At 45.0% G+C, this 19,197-nt stretch overlaps 1 protein-coding gene across 8 annotated transcripts in view; it reads left to right on the top strand.

Moving 5' to 3' along the window:
• Positions 1-19,197, top strand: part of LOC115175105 (MAP/microtubule affinity-regulating kinase 3) — a 111,032-nt gene that overhangs the window by 77,621 nt on the left and 14,214 nt on the right. For 4 of the 8 annotated variants that reach the window (XM_029734296.1, XM_029734293.1, XM_029734294.1 and 1 more), the window contains exons 8-14: positions 3,828-4,064; positions 6,062-6,181; positions 11,206-11,305; positions 12,351-12,463; positions 16,250-16,403; positions 16,801-17,021; positions 18,885-18,988. In XM_029734296.1, the coding sequence (XP_029590156.1) occupies positions 3,828-4,064; positions 6,062-6,181; positions 11,206-11,305; positions 12,351-12,463; positions 16,250-16,403; positions 16,801-17,021; positions 18,885-18,988 (1,049 nt within the window). Of the gene's footprint in view, positions 1-3,827; positions 4,065-6,061; positions 6,203-11,205; positions 11,306-12,350; positions 12,464-16,249; positions 16,404-16,800; positions 17,022-18,884; positions 18,989-19,197 lie in introns of all 8 variants that reach the window. The other 4 variants (XM_029734295.1, XM_029734291.1, XM_029734292.1 and 1 more) reach the window with 1 other exon arrangement.

Below are 19,197 nucleotides of genomic sequence, written 5' to 3'. Positions count from 1 at the left end.
ATCATGTTTATTCTTCTGATTCTGAGCTCTCAGCCTGAAACTACATCTAAAAAGCCATAGCGGTGTGCACTGAGCAGGTGCCCGCGCCACCACCAAATGAAACAGTGAGACAGGAGAGCGGTAGGGACGACAACATTTGGGAAGAACAAGCTTGTGAACAATGCTACACTGATTATCAGCACAAAATGTCATCACTGAAGACAGCAGGCCCCACATCTCGAGCAGAAAACAACATGAGCAACGTTCTCACCAGCTTTCATTGTTTATGTGACATGGACCCGCTCCAACTGATGCCACTGCGTTTAGATGCACACCATGTAAGCACGAGCTGAAAGTCATTTATTATTGTTTAATGCTGTCATATCGGCATTTAATCATTATTAATGCATTATTGCTTTTGTGATGATTTTCACAATTTATGAAGCACACTTGAAGCTCAGGATGTTTAGTCTACTGATGTTTTCATCAACTGACCGTGGCTCAGTTGGTAGAGCATGATGTTTGCAACGCCGGCATGGTGTGTGCAACGCCAGGGTTGTGGGTTCGATTCCCACGGGGAGCCAGTACAAAAAAATAATTGCATGAAATGTATGCATTCACTACTGTAAGTCGCTCTGGATAAGAGCGTCTGCTAAATGACTAAAATGTAAAAACAAATGTAACTGACCGTGTGTCTGGCTGACAGTGCAACTTTTTCTTATTTTTTCTTTTAAATGTACCTCCTTTTTCTCCCCAATTTCCTGGTATCCAGTTGGTAGTTACAGTCTTGTCTCATCGCTGCAACTCCTGTACGGACTCAGGAGAGGCGAAGGTCGAGAGCCATGCGTCCTCCGAAACACCACCCAACCAAGCTGCACTGCTTCTTGACACAATGCCCACTTAACCCAGAAGCCAGCCACACCAATGTGTCGGAGAAAACACCGTATACCTGGTGACCGTGTCAGCGTGCTAGCGCCCCGGCCCGCCACAGGAGTTGCTAGAGTGCGATGGGACAAGGACATCCCTGCCGGTCAAACCCTCCCCTAACCCGGACGACGCTGGGCCAATTGTGCGCCGCCCCATGGGTCTCCCAGTCGCGGCTGGTTGCGACAGAGCCTGGATTCGAACCAGGATCTCTAGTGGCACAGCCTTAGACCACTGCACCACTCGGGAGGCCTCCTGACCGTGCGTCTGGCTGACTGGCCGCGCGTCTGGCTGACTGTTTTATTTCGTCATTGTAAACAGAAGCTGTTTGAAGTCGGACGTTTACATACACTTAGGATGGAGTCATTAAAACTCTTTTTTCAACCACTCCACAAATTTCTTGTTAACAAACTATAGTTTTGACAAGTCGGTTAGGACATCTACTTTCTGCATGACACAAGTAATTTTTCCAACAATTGTTTACAGACAGATTATTTCACTTATAATTCACTGTATCACAAATCCAGTGGGTCAGAAGTTTACATACACTAAGTTGACTGTGCCTTTAAACAATTTGGAAAAGTCCGAAAAATTATGTCATGGCTTTAGAAGCTTCTGATAGGCTAATTGACATAATTTGAGTCAATTGAAGGTGTACCTGTGGATGTATTTCAAGGCCTACCTTCAAACTCAGTGCCTCTTTGCTTGACATCATGGGAAAATCAAAAGAAATCAACCAAGACCTCAGAAAATAAATGGTAGACCTCCACAAGACTGGTTCATCCTTGGGAGCAATTTCCAAACTCCTGAAGGTACCACGTTCATCTGTACAAACAATAGTACGCAAGTATAAACACCATGGGACCACGCAGCCGTCATACCGCTCAGGAAGGAGACACATTCTGTCTCCTAGAGATGAACATACTTTGTTGCGAAAAGTGCCAATCAATCCCAGAACAACAGCAAAGAACCTTGTGAAGATGCTGGAGGAAACAGGTACAAAAGTATCTATATCCACTGTAAAACGAGTCATATATTGACAAAACCTGAAAAGCCGCTCAGCAAGGAAGAAGCCACTGCTCCAAAACCACCATAAAAAAGCCAGACTACAGTTTGCAACTGCACATGTGGACAAAGATTGTACTTTCTGGAGAAATGTCCTCTGGTCTGATGAAACAAAAATAGAACTCTTTGGCCTTAATGACCATCGTTATGTTTGGAGGAAAAAGGGGGAGGGTTGAAAGCCGAAGAACACCATCCCAACCATGAAGCACGGGGGTGGCAGCATCATGTTGTGTGGGTGCTTTGCTGCAGGAGGGACTGGTGCATTTCACAAAATAGAAAATTATGTGGATATATTGAAGCAACATCTCAAGACATCAGTCAAGAAGTTAAAGCTTGGTTGCAAATGGGTCTTCCAAATGGACAATGACCCCAAGCATACTTCCAAAGTTGTGGCAAAATGGCTTAAGGACAACAAAGTTAAGGTATTGGAGTGGCCATCACAAAGCCCTGACCTCAATCCTATAGAACATTTGTGGGCAGAACTGAAGAAGCGTGTGTGAGCAAGGAGGCCTACAAACCTGACTCAGTTACAGCAGCTCTGTCAGGAGGAATGGGCCAAAATTCACCCTACTTATTGTGGGAAGCTTGTGGAAGGCTGCCTGACACGTTTGACCCACGTTAAACAATTTAAAGGCAACGCTACCAAATACTAATTGAGTGTATGTAAACTTCTGACCCACTGGGAATGTGATGAAAGAAATAAAAGCTGAAATTAATCATTCTCTCTACTATTATTCTGACATTTCACATTCTTACAATAAAGTGGTGATCCTAACTGACCTAAGACAGGGATTTTTACTTGGCTTAAATGTCAGGAATTGTGAAAAACTGAGTTTAAATGTATTTGGTTAAGGTGTACGTAAACTTCCCACTTCAACTGTTTATATATATATTTTTTGACAGTAGATTTTTTTTTTCTTCAGTCAGAATGAGGGGTGGGGGCCTTTGAGGCCCAGCGGTTCCAGTGTCAAATACACTGCAAGTTTTACATATCCTGCATTGCAGGCAGGAAAGTTGTCCTGCAACAGGGTGATCAAATTAAGATCCTACACCTGCACACATACACGTACCTTGGCACACACACACACGTACCATGATACACACACACACACTCCTCCACAGCCCTGGGAGAAACACTGTTCATAATCACCTCCTACTCCTCTAGCAGGGGTCTCATGGGATGTTGTGTTACCATCCCCCAGAGATGTGTGCTTTGTGACACAGTGTAGTAGTCTACAGGGCATTACATGCTCTGTTTCCACCATGAGACATCCTACATTATGCACAAGAGAGAGAGGGTGAGTAATAGAGGGAGAGAAAGTGGGAGGGAGGAACAGAAAGAGATGGATAGAGAAACAGGGAGATGGAGAGAGTGGTGGAAACAGGAAGGAAGGAAGAAAGATGTCTGATGCTACGTGTGGGGCACAGAGTTGGCATCTTGCTCTCATTCTCATCCTCTGCACCTCATTCGCTTCTTTGTCTTCCTCCGCTCTTCCCCATCTCTCTCCTCTCTTCGTATCTCTCTCTTTCCCCTGATAGCTCTATTCATTATAGTTCTATCTGCAGTATTCAGGACTGTAGAGTTATTTAATAAGGGAGTCTGACAACGTTACTGCCGGTGAAATGTTCAATGTTTACTTCTCCATTAGCAATCTCATACATAGTACATCTTGTGTCACAATGAATGATGTTCCCACACACACCCCACATATAGTTCACTAGTTCCAGTGTAACATCCACCCATCTACATCCCCGTTCTTTAATTTGAAAATGACAACAATGTTTCACATCACTGAATACATGCCACACACAAACACACCCACTTCCACCCCTACTCACCCCCCCTCCCCCCCAACCAGGCTGAGAACTTACTCCTGGACGCCGACATGAACATCAAGATTGCCGACTTTGGCTTCAGTAATGAGTTTGTCATGGGAAGTAAGCTGGACACGTTCTGCGGCTCTCCTCCCTACGCCGCCCCAGAGCTGTTCCAGGGGAAGAAGTACGACGGACCAGAGGTGGACGTCTGGAGCCTGGGGGTCATCCTGTACACGCTGGTGTCAGGGTCGCTGCCCTTCGACGGTCAGAACCTCAAGGTGTGTGTATATGTGTGAGTGTATTAACTTTTAACCCTGGCCTCCACTCTATGTCCCAATTCTTTCTACCCTTCTGTTCTAAATGTGCAAATGCTTTAAAAGGAAAGCAATGTTGTAAGAATGGGGCTAACTCCATCTAGCTGCTGCTTACCATGCTTACTGCATGGGGAAGGGGGCATGCTTACTGCACGGGGAAGGGGGCATGCTTACTGCACGGGGAAGGGGGCGTGCTTACTGCATGGGGAAGGGGGCATGCTTACTGCACGGGGAAGGGGGCATGCTTACTGCACGGGGAAGGGGGCATGCTTACTGCACGGGGAAGGGGGCATGCTTACTGCACGGGGAAGAGGGCATGCTTACTGCACGGGGAAGGGGGCGTGCTTACTGCACGGGGAAGGGGGCATGCTTACTGCACGGGGAAGGGGGCATGCTTACTGCACGGGGAAGAGGGCATGCTTACTGCACGGGGAAGGGGGCGTGCTTATTGCACGGGGAAGGGGGCGTGCTTACTGCACGGAAAGAGGGCATGCTTACTGCACGGGGAAGAGGGCGTGCTTACTGCACGGGGAAGGGGGCATGCTTACTGCACGGGGAAGGGGGCATGCTTACTGCACGGGGAAGAGGGCATGCTTACTGCACGGGGAAGAGGGCATGCTTGCCATGTTTACCATTCTTACTGCATGGGGAAGAGGGCATGATTGCACACTTTGGGAGAAAGGTAGAGAATTGGGACGCAGGGTCTGTCTTTGTCAGTGGCGGTTTGTGCCATTCAAGATTAGGGAGGACACGTTTTTATGAGCTTGGCCTTATGGGGTTAAATGCCAAAGACACGTTTTGATTGGATGCAGTCAGTTGATCCATTTCCTTAACTTCTGTTGCAGCATATTGCAGGGCTCCCCAACTGTATATTGCAGGGCTCCCCAACTGTATATTGCAGGGCTCCCAACTGTATATTGCAGGGCTCCCCAACTGTATATTGCAGGGCTCCCCAACTGTATATTGCAGGGCTCCCCAACTGTATATTGCAGGGCTCCCCAACGGTATATTGCAGGGCTCCCCAATTGTATATTGCAGGGCTCCCCAACGGTATATTGCAGGGCTCCCCAACTGTATATTGCAGTGCTCCCCAACGGTATATTGCAGGGCTCCCAACTGTATATTGCAGGGCTCCCCAACTGTATATTGCAGTGCTCCCCAACTGTATATTGCAGTGCTCCCCAGCGGTATATTGCAGGGCTCCCCAACGGTATATTGCAGGGCTCCCCAACGGTATATTGCAGGGCTCCCCAACTGTATATTGCAGGGCTCCCCAACGGTATATTGCAGGGCTCCCAACTTGTGGCGTTGTTGGACATAAGACTGTAAAAACACCAGAAAATCATCTCCAAGTGATTTTAATTTAAGGAATCTGTACCCTAGTGTTCCCATGCATGATAGAGAGACACGTGATTGTATAGAAATATAAGCAAGGTTTGGAACGATTTGTGTTTTAGTCAAACATATCTGTTTGGGCTCCTTTCGGTCAATTTGCAGTCTACAAATGATTTGTAATGATGTTCTGGCTCCCCGACCATCCGCTCAAGAAAAAATTGTCCCGCTGCTGAATCTTAGTTTATGATCCCTGGGATATTGGATGACTGTAATTCATATTCCATTAAGGCAGTTCAACGTAACTTCAATAGGTTTAGGTTACTACATGATACTCTAATGTTCTCTATACCCATCATGAGGTTGCTACAACATAGCCTATGAATGAAAGTTTACAACGTAGGTGCACACAGGTCCAGAGACAAATTGTAGTAATCAAGGTGACAGACAGTGACACATTCAATACCTCATTGCACACTCTTTCCTGCATCTGAGGGCGTAAGAACGGGTTTTGGGGTAGCTGATTAATTGTGGGGGATACCTTATCCCCTTCTGCATGTCCACCAACTGACCCTGACCCTTAACCCATGACCCTACCTTTAACCTCTCCTCTCTATCTCCCCCTATAGGAGCTGAGAGAGCGTGTTTTAAGGGGTAAATACCGTATCCCTTTCTACATGTCCACCGACTGTGAAAACCTCCTCAAGCGTTTCCTGGTGCTCAACCCAGCCAAGCGCGGTACACTTGAGGTGAGGGAGGAAGGCCAAAATGTAAATATGTCTTACGCTTATTACTTTTTATTTTTCCTCCTTTACGTCCACCCCTCTCACACAGACTCCTTCCTCCTTCACGTCCACCCCTCTCACACAGACCCCTTCCTCCTTTACGTCCACCCCTCTCACACAGACTCCTTCCTCCTTTACGTCCACCCCTCTCACACAGACTCCTTCCTCCTTTACGTCCACCCCTCTCACACAGACTCCTTCCTCCTTTACGTCCACCCCTCTCACACAGACTCCTTCCTCCTTTACGTCCACCCCTCTCACACAGACTCCTTCCTCCTTTACGTCCACCCCTCTCACACAGACTCCTTCCTCCTTTACGTCCACCCCTCTCACACAGACCCCTTCCTCCTTTACGTCCACCCCTCTCACACAGACTCCTTCCTCCTTTACGTCCACCCCTCTCACACAGACTCCTTCCTCCTTTACGTCCACCCCTCTCACACAGACTCCTTCCTCCTTTACGTCCACCCCTCTCACACAGACTCCTTCCTCCTTTACGTCCACCCCTCTCACACAGACTCCTTCCTCCTTTACGTCCACCCCTCTCTCACAGACTCCTTCCTCCTTTACGTCCACCCCTCTCTCACAGACCCCTTCCTCCTTTACGTCACTCCTGCCTGGATTCTACCTGTGTGGAGATGCATGGCATGCAGGGTTTGAAAACAGCACCTGAATGTGGTCACACACACGCATGCAAACATGCGCGCGCACACACACACACACACACACCTCTTCCAACTGCTAAAGTAGATTTCCCTCTGCTAGATGCACATGCACTTATGCGCGCACACACACACACACACACACACACACACACACACAGGCACATACACACAGAACCCCCCCCCCCACACACACACACACAGAAACACACAGCATTCTTTGTGTGTGCTTTTGTGTACATTGATCTAATCAAATCACATTTTTATTTGTTACATGCTTGGTAAACAACAGGTATAGACTAACAGTGAAATGCTTACTGACGGGCCCTTCCCAACAATGTAGAGGAATAAATACACAATGAATAACGATAACTTGTCTATATACACGGGGTACCAGTACCGAGTCCATGTGCAGGGGTACGAGGTGATTAGAGGTAGATATGTACATATATGTAGGGACAAAGTTACTAGGCAACAGGATAGATAATAAACAGTAGCAGCAGCGTACTGTATGTGATGAGTCAAAAGAGTTGGTGCAAAAATGGGTCAATGCAGATAGTTAAATAGTTAACCAATAGCTACCTGGACTAACTATTTAACAGTCTTATGGCTTGGTAGAAGCTGTTCAGGTTCCTGTTGGTTCCATCGTTACTGCTTGCTGTGCTGTAGCAGAGAGAATACTCTATGACTTGACTGGAGTGGCTGGAGTATTTGACCATTTTTAGGGCCTTCCTCTTACACCACCTGGTATAGAGGTCCAGGAAGGCAGGGAGCTCGGCCCCAGTGATGTACTGGGCCTTACACACTATCCTCTGTAGCGCCTTGTGGTTGGATGCCGAGCAGTTGCCATACCAAGCGTTGATGCAGTCAGTGAAAATGCTCCCAATGGTGCAGCTGTAGAAGGTTTTGAGGATCTGAGGCCCCATGCCAAATCTATTCAGCCTCCTGAGGGGGAAGAGACGTAGTCGTGCCTTCTTTACATCTGTTTTGGTGTGTGTGTGTGTAGACCATGTTAATTCCTTAGTGATGTGGACACCGAGGAACTTGAAGCTCTCGACCCACTCCACTCCAGCCCTGCGGATGGGGGCGTGCTCTGCCCTCAGTTTCCTGTAGTCCACCATCAGCTCCTTTGTCTTGCTCACGTTGAGGGAGATCAGTGACAAGTCCGTTTTAGTACCACATCACCCAAAACAGAGAGAAAAAGAAGTGTTTGTGTCCCAAATGGCGCCCTGTTCCTTTTCTAGTATCTGTGATACACAAAGACTAATGAGAAACACCACGGCTAAGCACAGCTAAAGCCAGTGTGTGTCTTTCTCCCCTAAGCACTTCACCCAACTGGCAAGGTGTTTGGATACCAAGGTCTACAGTGGCTAAGCATCATGGGAACACGAACACACATGCTCCTACACTTATCCAACCACCTAGAACCCTCCACTTATCCAACCACCTCGTACCCTCCACTTATCCAACCACCTCGTACCCTCCACTTATCCAACCACCTCGAACCCTCCACTTATCCAGCCACCTCGTACCCTCCACTTATCCAACCACCTCGTACCCTCCACTTATCCAACCACCTCGTACCCTCCACTTATCCAACCACCTCGTACCCTCCACTTATCCAACCACCTCGTACCCTCCACTTATCCAACCACCTCGTACCCTCCACTTATCCAGCCACCTCGTACCCTCCACTTATCCAACCACCTCGTACCCTCCACTTATCCAACCACCTCGTACCCTCCACTTATCCAACCACCTCGTACCCTCCACTTATCCAACCACCTCGTACCCTCCACTTATCCAACCACCTAGAACCCTCCACTTATCCAACCACCTCGTACCCTCCACTTATCCAACCACCTCGTACCCTCCACTTATCCAACCACCTAGAACCCTCCACTTATCCAACCACCTAGAACCCTCCACTTATCCAACCACCTCGTACCCTCCACCTATCCAACCACCTCGTACCCTCCACTTATCCAACCACCTCGTACCCTCCACTTATCCATCCACCTCGTACCCTCCACTTATCCAACCACCTAGAACCCTCCACTTATCCAACCACCTCGTACCCTCCACTTATCCAACCACCTCGTACCCTCCACTTATCCAACCACCTCGTACCCTCCACTTATCCAACCACCTCGTACCCTCCACTTATCCAACCACCTCGTACCCTCCACTTATCCAACCACCTCGTACCCTCCACTTATCCAACCACCTCGTACCCTCCACTTTCCAGTCCATCTCTGCACCGTCACTGCCCTCCAGGTTTGGGCTCAATGCCATTTCAAGTCAGTCGACTTACAGTGCCTTCAGAAAGTATTCAGATCCCTTACATTTCGTTACTACAGCCTTAAAATGGATTTCCCTCATCAATCTACACACTATACCCCATAATGACAAAGCGAAAACAGGTTTTTAGAAATTCTTGCAGATGTATTAAAAATAAAAAACGGAACTTATTTACATAAGTATTCAGACTCTTTGCTATGAGACTCGAAATTGAGTTCAGGTGCATCCTGTTAACATTGATCATCCTTGAGATGTTTCTACAACTTGATTGGAGTCCACCTGTGGTAAATTCAATTGATTGGACATGATTTGAAAAGACACACACCTGTCTATATAAGGTCCCACAGTTAACAGTGCATGTCAGAGCAAAAACCAATCCATGAGGTCGAAGGAATTGTCCGTAGAGCTCCGAGACAGGATTGTGCACAGATCTGGGGAAGGGTACCAAAAAAATGTCTGCAGCATTGAAGGTCCCCAAGAACACAGTGGCCTCCATCATTCTTAAGTGGAAGAAGTTTGGAACCACCAAGACTCTTCCTAGAGCTGGCTGCCCGGCCAAACTGAGCAATCAGGGGAGGGCCTGGTCAGGGAGGTAACCAAGAACCCGATGGTCACTCTGACAGAGCTCCAGAGTTCCTCTGTGGAGATGGGAGAACCTTTAAGAAGAACAACCATATCTGCAGCACTCCACCAATCAGCCTTTATGGTAGAATGGCCTGACGGAAGCCACTCCTCAGTAAAAGGCACATGACAGCCCGTTTGGAGTTTGCCGAAAGGCACCACAAGATTCTCTGCTCTGATGAAACCAAGATTGAACTCTTTGGCCTGAATGCCAAGCGTCACCTCTGGAGGAAACCTGGCACCATCCCAACGGTGAAGCATGGTGGTGGCAGCATCATGCTGTGGGGATCTTTTTCATTGGCAGGGACTGGGAGACTAGTAAGAATCGAGGGAAAATGGACGAAGCAAAGTACAGAGAGATCCTTGACGAAAACCTGCTCCACAGCGCTCAGGACCTCAGACTGGGGCAAAGGTTCACCTTCCAATGGGACAAAGACCCTAAGCACACAGCCAAGACAATGCAGGAATGACTTTGGGACAAGTCTCTGAATGTCCTTGAGTGGCCTAGCCAGAGCCCGGACTTGAACCCGATCGAAGATCTCTGGAGAGACCTGAAAATAGCTGTGCAGCGATGCTCCCGATCCAACCTGACAGAGCTTGAGAGGAACTGCAGAGAGGAATGGGAGAAACTCCCCAAATACAGATGTGCCAAGCTTGTAGCGTCATACCCAAGAAGACTCTGGGCTGTAGTCGCTGCTAAAGGTGCTTCAACAAAGTCCTGAGTAAAGTGTCTAAATACTTATGTAAATGTGATATTTCTTTTTTTTCTTTTTTTTTATACATTTGCAAAATGTTCTAAAAACCTGTTGTTGCCTCGTCATTATGGGGTATTGTGTGTAGATTGATGAGGAAAAAACCATTGAATCCATTAACGTAACAAAATGTGGAAAAAGTCAAGGGGTCTTAATACTGTATAGCCTAGGTTGACATATATTATATAAATCTGTAGCCTACGTTGACATATATTATAGAAATCTATAGCCTACGTTGACATATATTATATAGATCTGTAGCCTACGTTGACATATATAAATATGTAGCCTAGATTGACATATATTATAGAAATATGTAGCCTACGTTGACATATATTATAGAAATATGTAGCCTACGTTGACATATATTATATAAATCTGTAGCCTACGTTGACATATATTATAGAAATCTATAGCCTACGTTGACATATATTATATAAATATGTAGCCTAGATTGACATATAATATTATATAAATATATAGCCTACGTTGACATATTGCTTATATAGTTCCTATCCAATCCTTTAATCCTATACAGATTCGAAGTTCATAGGCGCAGGGGCAAGGGGTTCATTTGTCATTTTTGCATCTCTGTTATCAAATTGGGCCTGTAGAGTGGAAATTATAACGTGTTTGTCCTTCTCCCTCCTAGCAAATCATGAAGGACCGGTGGATAAACGCGGGCTGTGAGGAGGATGAGATGAAGCCCTTCGTGGAACCAGAAACGGACATCACGGACCAGAAGAGAATAGGTACACTGACTCAAGCACTCCTCTGTGTACCAGCCACTCCTATTTCTCTCCCTAACCCTTCAATGATCTGAACGGTTTGGATAGGTGTAAATAAACAGTGTAGTGGTGGAGCTTCCACCTTTATAGGTTTGCAAACATCAACAGGAAGAGTTAGGGAGCGAATCAGGGACCATCTTTACATATGTACAGTGTATCCATACTTATGAATATAGATAATGACTTTATTTAAACCAGGAATGGTCAGCCTCCTCATGGAGAGTTGCTGAATATACAGGCTTTTGTCCCAGCCCTGCTCTAACGCAACTGATTCTACTAGTCAAGGTCCTGAGGAGACGCTGATTAGTAGAATGTGGTGTGTTAAAGGTGGGCTGGAGCAAAAGCCTGCAAGTCCACTAGCTCTTCAGGAGGAAGGTTGGTTAATGCTAAAATAATAAAAAACTGAAAATCAGAACTGAGACATACTAGATGGATGCACACACACACACTCACAGATCCAGGAGTCGATACAGTCTGGCAGGCCTTGTTGTTTCCACTCGCACCCCGCTCCACCTCACCCCATACCTGTTGATGCCAGCATTGATCTGCAACTACCATGCCCTCACTCAGCACTGATGATGGAGAGAATGAGTTGTTGTTTCACCAGCCATCAGTGCTCTCTCTCTCTCTCTCTCTCTCTGTCTCTGATGTATGCAGGAGTATGTTGTTGCTGTACATCCAATTTCCCCGTGTGGGATTAATTAAGTTCATTAAATTCCATTCAAACACATTGCCCTCACGGCCTAGTATTTTGGTTCCAAATAGGAAATGGGGATATATGTTCACACAGTCCCAGCCAATGGTGGTTGTTTTTTTCTTGCATGTTTTTCTTTTAAATTATTGGTTATAAACCACAAGGGAGAGACAGGAAAGTTGAAAGAGGGTTTTTGTCAAAAGGGTATGGGCTGGATTCGAAGGCAGCATCCCTAACCGCTAGACCACCCCAGGCTGCAGCCTATTGGGTGTCTAATGCTAACAGCTGTCCTATCCCACTCCTGTTCTCCTGCAGACATCATGGTGGGGATGGGCTACACTCAGGAGGAGGTGACTGAGTCTCTAACCAGGATGAAGTACGATGAGATCACCGCCACCTACCTGCTACTGGGCAGGAAGTCCACAGAGGTAAGGACAGACCTGGCCATAGATTACCATGTTCAAAAGTGCTGGCTCTAGCATGTATTAGTTCTTGGTCTTGGTTTCTGTCTGACATTGGTTTCTGTCTGGCAAGTGCACAAGTGCAATTAAATGCAAAATACTGTACCTGAAGTGATTGCCTGTTTGGGTGATGCCGTCACTTTTTTTGCACTTTAAAAATGTCTCTTCTTTTAACTTCTTATTGCTTGAGGGTGCTATTTTCACGTCCGGATGAAAAGTGTGCCCAAAGTATTCTCCCTGCTATTCAGGCCCAGAAGCTAGGATATACATATAATTGGTAGATGTGGATAGAAAACACTCTAAGGTTTCTAAAACTGTTTGAATTATGTCTGTGAGTATAACAGAACTTACTTGGCAGGCGAAACCCCAAGGACAAACCATCCAGGATTTTTTATTTTTTTAGGTCACTCTCTTTTCAATGGGTTTTCATCGAGAATCCATAATTCTAAGGCAGTTGCTTGCAGTTCCTATCGCTTCCACTGGATGTCAACAGTCTTTAAAAATTGGTTGATGTTTTTCCTTTGTGTAATGAAGAAGTAACCCTGTTCAGAATGAGGCTCGAGGGAAGTGTACTGTTTGATAGAGGCGCGTGACCTGAAAAGCACGCTCCACTTTGTTTTCCTCTGGTATTGAACGCCGTTTATCCTGTCTTAAATTTTATCTACGTAAAAAAATACCTAAAGTTGTATTAGGAAAGTTGTTTGAAATGTTTGAACAAAGATTACAGGTAACTTGAGATATTTTGTAGTCATGTTGCACGAGTTGGAACCGGTGTTTTTCTGGATCAAACGTGCCAAATAAGTGGACATTTTAGATATATAACGACGGAATTAATCGAACAAAAGGACCATTTGTGATGTTTATGGGACATATTGGAGTGCCAACAGAAGAAGCTCGTCAAAGGTTAAGGCATGAATTATATCCTTATTTCTGAGTTTTGTGTTGCGCCTGGCGGGATGAAATATGATTGTCTGTGTTGTTTGATGGGGTGCTGTCCTCACATAATAGCATTGTTTGCTTTCGCCGTAAAGCCTTTTTGAAATCTGACACTGGCTAGATAAACAAGAAGTTCAGCTTTAATTTGGTGTATTGCACTTGTGAATGTATGAAAGTTCAATATTTTTTATAATTTCTTTTGAATTTGGCGCTCTGCCATTTCACCGGATGTTGTCAAATCGATCCTGTTAACGGGATTTGAGCCATAAGAAGTTTTAAGGTCTACTTTTTTTAATGAAATTTTTATATATATATATATATATTATATATATATATATATATATTATTATTATTATTATTAACCCATCCTCTTCTGAGGACACAAATATATTTATCTGTTTTTACAGATTTGTTTTCTGCATATACATACATTTTACATATCACACTTTACATCACATAACAATAATACATTACCAAACATGAGCTCTTAATCCCACCCCTCAACCACCCTCAGCCCATCCTTCCTATTCCTACCACCCTCGTTTGGTTTCCATGTGCAGTATATTTTTTAATTGAGCTGTGATGTTTTACAGGAATTTTGAACCTTTCTAATCGTATATTATCCACAGATTGTGAGCTAAAGATGAAAACCTTTCCTATGAATATTATTACATTATAGATTTATTGACTATGGCTTTCCAAATCGCCAAACACTGCTATTTGTAAGGAGACAAAGGACATCCTTGTTTTTCTCCTCTTAACAGCTCAATACTTTTTGAGTAGTAACCATTATATACGATTTTTCACCTGAGATTGCTGTACATAACTTTAACCCATTGTATAAGAGATTCACCAAAATTAAAGTAGTCCAGGCATTTATGTATAAATTCTAGTCGTACTTTATTATTTATTTGGGGTGGCAGCGTAGCATAGTGGTTAGAGCGTTGGACTAGTAACCGAAAAGTTGCAAGATCAAATCCCCGAGCTGACAAGGTACAAATCTGTCGTTCTGCCCCTGAACAAGGAAGTCAACCCACTGTTCCTAGGCCGTCATTGAAAATAAGAATTTGTTCTTAACTGACTTGCCTAGTTAAATAAAGGTAAATATCGTTTGAGTTAAGAACAAATTCTTATTTTTCAAAATCTGCTATGAAGACCAAGTATCTTTTATGTTTCATTATATCGTCCATGTAAAAAGTCTGTCTGATCAGGATTAACAATATCTGGTAAAACCTTTTTATTCTATGTGCTATGCATTTCACCAGGATTTTCTGAAGGCCTCTTACACATTTCACCAGGATCTTCTGAAGGCCTCTTACACATTTCACCAGGATCTTCTGAAGGCCTCTTACACATTTCACCAGGATCTTCTGAAGGCCTCTTACACATTTCACCAGGATTTTCTGAAGGCCTCTTACACATTTCACCAGGATCTTCTGAAGGCGTCTTACACATTTCACCAGGATCTTCTGAAGGCCTCTTACACATTTCACCAGGATCTTCTGAAGGCCTCTTACACATTTCACCAGGATCTTCTGGAGGCCTCTTACACATTTCACCAAGTGTAAGAGGCCTACAGGTTTTTAAATGGACTGGATCATTATACTTACCACCTGGGTCCTGTTTCAGTAGTAATGAAATCAGACCCTCTTGAGTACCTGAAAGTCTACCATTTTTATAGGAGTAGTTTAAACATGCTAAAATGTTATCTTTGAGTACAAATAATATATCTTTGAGTACAAAAGGTCTGATATACCTCTACTGGTATATCATCAAGTCCTGGTGTTTTTACACACTGAAAGGATTTAATTGCCTCGAAGTTCCTCCTCTGTAAGTTGGCCTTCACACAGGTCTTTCTGTAATTTTACATTATTATTATTAGGGAAGAAATCCTTACAGTTAACCTCATTCAGTGGAGATGGAGACTGAAAATAAAACATATGCTTAAAATATAATTTGGTGAATGATGGATGAATCCATTTGTTACTAGTTTCTGTAAATTATTTTTGGTAGCATTCCTATGTTGAAGATTCAAGAAAAATGTAGTGCATTTTTCAAAATGTTCCATCCAACACAAAATGGGTGTTTCTCAATATGCATACTACCGCATTTTGAGCACGCAAACTGGAGCACACAATGGTCGGAGTATGGAACACGTACTCTGTACACATTTCGAAGCGTGCATCAATGCAAGCTTCAACTAAATTCCCAGGATTGTTGATGTAATATAACACAACCATGTAAAACATGATGAAAAATCTCTTAAACGATGGCGGACGGTTTTAGTGCTGAAGCAAGAGAAAATAAACTCTGTGTTCGGAATGAACTGTTGCCCATTCACGTCTCCATATGTTGCCTGACTAGAATATTTCATCTTGATATAGTAATAAATACATACTATGTTCATTTTGGCATATCTACCTGCCTATAATACCCACTGTAGTGTGCGTAGAGCGCAGGCTAACTGACAAAGAATTGGTAGCTAGCTCGCTAGCCATAAAGAATTCGTAGCTAACCTTTGGCCTATCTACATTGCATTACAACATTAGTTTTAGGTCGTTTTGTACATGTAAAAGTAGCTTGCTTCTCATATGTACATTTTTATGCATTCTCCACACTCTCGTCCACACAAGAACGTCCTCGGAGAATAAAGGCACATGAGAGTTTGATGCACAGTTGTATGCATATTGAGAAACACACACTGAGTGACTTTTTGTCACAAAATGGCACAGATCTGTGCATAAAATACAGTAGAACTCATTCTAATCTGCAGTGTGATTTAATTGTAAACATTTCTTCTCTCCCCCTCTTTCCTAGTTGGAGGCCAGTGACTCCAGCTCTAGCAGTAACCTGTCTCTGGCCAAGGCGCGGCCCGCCAGCGAGCACAACAACAATGGCCAGTCTCCGGCCCACCTCAAGGCCCAGCGGTCCATCTCCGGCACACAGAAACAGAGACGCTACAGCGACCAGGGTGAGAGGGGGGGAGGAGATGGAGCGGGGAGGATAGGGGGATGTAAGTGGGACAGGATGAAGGAGGGAGAGCGAGGAAGAATGCATGAAAGGGGGAGATAAGAGACACAGGAGAAGGAGGGGAGACGCAGGGGAGGAGGAGGACACTGAGAGGAGAAGGAGGAGGGGAGACATTGAGAGGAGAAGGAGGAGGGGAGACATTGAGAGGAGAAGGAGGAGGGGAGACATTGAGAAGGAGGAGGGGAGACATTGAGAAGGAGGAGGAGTAAGGGGGTCATGAAGGAGGGAAAGGGGGGATAAGTGTTAATATAGGAAGAGCGATGTGAACATCCAATGCACCACAGTTCCCATTGTAACTCCACACTCATCCATGTGTGTCTCTCCCTCCCTCCATCCAGCCGGTCCGTCCATTCCCTCGGTGGGCTACCCCAAGAGGAGCCAGACCACCTCGGATGACAACGGCGACCACAAAGAGGATGGGGGTGCCCAGCCACGGAAGTCTGTTTCATCAGGCGGGCGTGGTGGCAGCGGTGCCCCTGCCAGTCCCCTATTGGGTAACGCCAACAACCCCAACAAGGCCGACATCCCCGACCACAAGAAGGGCTCCACCACACCCAGCGTGAGTACACCGAGAGTACACAGAATATGTATACACACGCATACGCACACCAACCACTCACACACACACACAAACTCAGTCACTCACAGGGTTTTTTTGGGCTTGATGTCTGTGTCTAAAATCTGTCTTGACTTCTACTTACTAAAACTATACACTGTGTACTAATCATACTAATACAGTGCCTTGGGAAAGTATTCAGACCCCTTGACTTTTTCCACATTTTGCTAAGTTACAGCCTTATTGGATTAAATAAATATAATTAAAAAAATATGCAATCTACATACAATACCATATAATGACAAAGCAAAAACAGGTTTTTAGACATTTTTGCAAATGTATAAAAATAAAAAAAAACAGAAATACCCTATTTACATAAGTATTCAGACCCTTTGCTATGAGACTCGAAATTGAGCTCAAATTCAATTGAGTTGACAGTGCATGTCAGAGCAATAATCAAGCCATGAGGTCGAGGAAATTGTCCGTATAGCTCCGAGACAGGATTGTGTCGAGTCACAGATCTGGGGAAGGGTACAAAAAAATGTCTGCAGCATTAAAGGTCCCCAAGAGCACAGGGCAGTATCTTCTCTTGTCATTTCTTTCTTCGGTTTATTTATTTATTTTTCTTTCTGTCTCTGTCTGACACTATACGTCTCACCTTCCGTCCTCACCCTCTCTCTCTCGCAATTAAATTGAAGAAACTATTGACACGCCAAAGCACAATGGTGACAACGAGCTTGTTGTAAAAAAATTAACAGCAACATGGTTGCAGTTATGAATTCCTCTCTTTCATCACTCTCTCTTTCATCACTCTCTCTTTCATCACTCTCTCTCTCTCCTTTCACTCTCTCTTTCATCACTCTCTCTTTCATCACTCTCTTTCATCACTCTCTCTTTCATCACTCTCTCTTTCATCACTCTCTCTCTCTCCTTTCACTCTCTCTTTCATCACTCTCTCTTTCATCACTCTCTTTCATCACTCTCTCTTTCATCACTCTCTCTTTCATCACCCTCTCTTTCATCACTCGCTCTCTCTCTCCTTTCACTCTCTCTCTTTCATCACTCTCTCTTTCATCACCCTCTCTCTTTCATCACCCTCTCTTTCATCACTCTCTCTTTCATCACTCTCTCTTTCATCACTCTCTCTTTCATCACCCTCTCTTTCACTCTCTCTTTCATCACTCGCTCTCTCTCTCTCCTTTCACTCTCTCTCTTTCATCACTCTCTCTCTTTCATCACCCTCTCTTTCACTCTCTCTTTCATCACTCGCTCCCTCTCTCCTTTCACTCCCTCTCTCCTTTCACTCTCTCTCTCCTTTCACTCTCTCTCCTTTCACTCTCTCTCCTTTCACTCCCTCTCCTTTCACTCTCTCTCCTTTCACTCTCTCTCTCCTTTCACTCTCTCTCTCCTTTCACTCTCTCTCTCCTTTCACTCTCTCTCCTTTCACTCCCTCTCCTTTCACTCCCTCTCCTTTCACTCCCTCTCTCCTTTCACTCTCTCTCCTTTCACTCTCTCTCCTTTCACTCTCTCTCTCCTTTCACTCTCTCTCTCCTTTCAATCTCTCTCTTTCATCACCCTCTCTTTCATCACCCTCTCTTTCATCACTCTCTCTCTTTCATCACTCTCTTTCACGCTCTCTCGCTTTCATGCTCTCTCTCTCTTTCACTCTCTCTTTCACTCTCTCTCTTTCACTCTCTCTCCTTTCACTCCCTCTCTCTTTCACACTCTCTCTTTCACTCTCTCCCTCCTTTCATCACCCTCTCTCTCTTTCTCACTCCTTTCATCACCCTCTTTCTTTCACTCTCTCCCTCCTTTCATCACACTCTCTCCCTCCTTTCATCACCCTCTCTCTCTCTCCCCCTCCAGACTAACTCCACATCAGGGGGCATGAGAAGGAGGAACACGTATGTGTGTAGCGAGAGGAACGCCTCGGACCGCCACTCTGTCATCCAGAACGGAAAAGAAAACAGGTGAGACTCTGTCTGTCCCGTTGTCCCTCCTGGTCTTCTAAACACACACACACACCCACACACTCTTAAAAATGCACCCCCCCATCTTTTCACACTTTCACAGAAACACTGTAGCCTGCAGCAGCTACATACACCACCCTGTACAAAATTTAGGCCTTGAAAATGATGTTCTAGTTAAGGTTGTTGTTTTACTAGAGGAAGGCCCCGTT

The sequence above is a fragment of the Salmo trutta genome, chromosome 35, assembly GCF_901001165.1.
Source record: "Salmo trutta chromosome 35, fSalTru1.1, whole genome shotgun sequence".
NCBI lineage: Eukaryota > Metazoa > Chordata > Actinopteri > Salmoniformes > Salmonidae > Salmo > Salmo trutta.
The sequence above is the reverse complement of the archived record's forward strand: the minus strand, read 5'-3'. Positions and strand labels throughout refer to the sequence as shown.